Source organism: Triticum aestivum, unplaced genomic scaffold (genome assembly GCF_018294505.1).
Source record: "Triticum aestivum cultivar Chinese Spring unplaced genomic scaffold, IWGSC CS RefSeq v2.1 scaffold314610, whole genome shotgun sequence".
NCBI lineage: Eukaryota > Viridiplantae > Streptophyta > Magnoliopsida > Poales > Poaceae > Triticum > Triticum aestivum.
The window spans coordinates 1-1,119 of NW_025286914.1; the positions used below are offsets into that span (position 1 = coordinate 1).

Sequence of the window (1,119 nt, forward strand, 5' to 3'; positions counted from 1 at the left end):
GGAGCTGCCATTCCACATCACTCTGACCTCCTCCTAGTGGTCCAACTAGACCAACTGATTCTTTTACAATCAATGTCCTCAGCGAGGTTAGCATCAGAAGGTGCTTCAACTCCAGAGGTGGGCACTTGTCCAGTGTCAGCTTCTCAATACCTGTTTCTTTACTGGAAAGTAACACTTGGTCTAAGCTAAGCAGATCACTCTCTCCGGTAATTTTCAATTCTGCTCCACCGGATGATCCTGAGTATGTAAACCTCTTTAATAGTTTCACATTTGCTAACTCGACATTACGCAGACTTTCAGTCCAGGAGATGGGAGACAAGAATTCTGGACAGTCCTGTATCTTGAGCTCCTGTAGTTTAGGATAAAGAATATAGTTTGAAATTGGAAACTCTAAGAATTTCGGGCACTCTTTAATAATCAGCACTTGCAAGAGAGGGAACATATGAGCATCCATTGGCAACCGCTCTCCATCCAGGGAAGAATCTTGTTCAGCTGGGAAAATCCATTTTTCAAAACTTCCTAGGCCAATGAGTTCAAACTTTATTAGCATGCAAAAGCTTTTCTCTATAGTAAACTCCTTCGGCCTGGCAATATGCTCAAACCTTAATTCACGAAGATCCCACGCCTTCCCTAAAGAAGGAAAAACTTCCCAAGAAACACCATACAGATAAAGAGCTTGTAGACCTTCAGCAGCGAACTCATCACCCAGCCATGTTGGACAAGAAGGACCTCCGTGCCCTCTAATGCACAACACCTGAAGATCTCCATGTGGATGAAGGCTCTCAAGAACCGCTGCTTCCACACCAGGATCAACACTAGATCGCTTACTATCCCAGTCCAATGTTAACCTCCTCAAGTAATTTTTCTCCATCAGTTTTGCTTGAGCTGCTTCTTCTGTTGTATCTATCTTCTCAAGGTTGTAGATGCCAAGCTCCCTTAGCTTGGTCAAGTGCTCTAGTTGCTTTGGTTCAAACCCTTCACATTTTTTATTGACTTCAAATACCTTTAACTCTTCTAAGAGTTTAAGCTTTCCCACATTATAAATATCAGAATGAAGCTTATCATCATTTGGGACATAAGAATGGCACAATTTGGCAAGGTTGCTCATGTCATCAGGCA

The 1,119-nt window shown here is 42.6% G+C and overlaps 1 protein-coding gene across 1 annotated transcript; it reads right to left on the minus strand.

Moving 5' to 3' along the window:
* Positions 1–4: 4 nt before the first annotated feature.
* Positions 5–1,114, minus strand: LOC123178729 (disease resistance protein RGA2-like; the record flags this gene model as incomplete). The annotated part of the gene is made up of 1 exon (XM_044591490.1): positions 5–1,114. A coding segment is annotated over one exon (1,110 nt), but the record flags the coding sequence as incomplete, so codon positions are not given.
* Between the last annotated feature and the right edge of the window lie 5 nt (positions 1,115–1,119).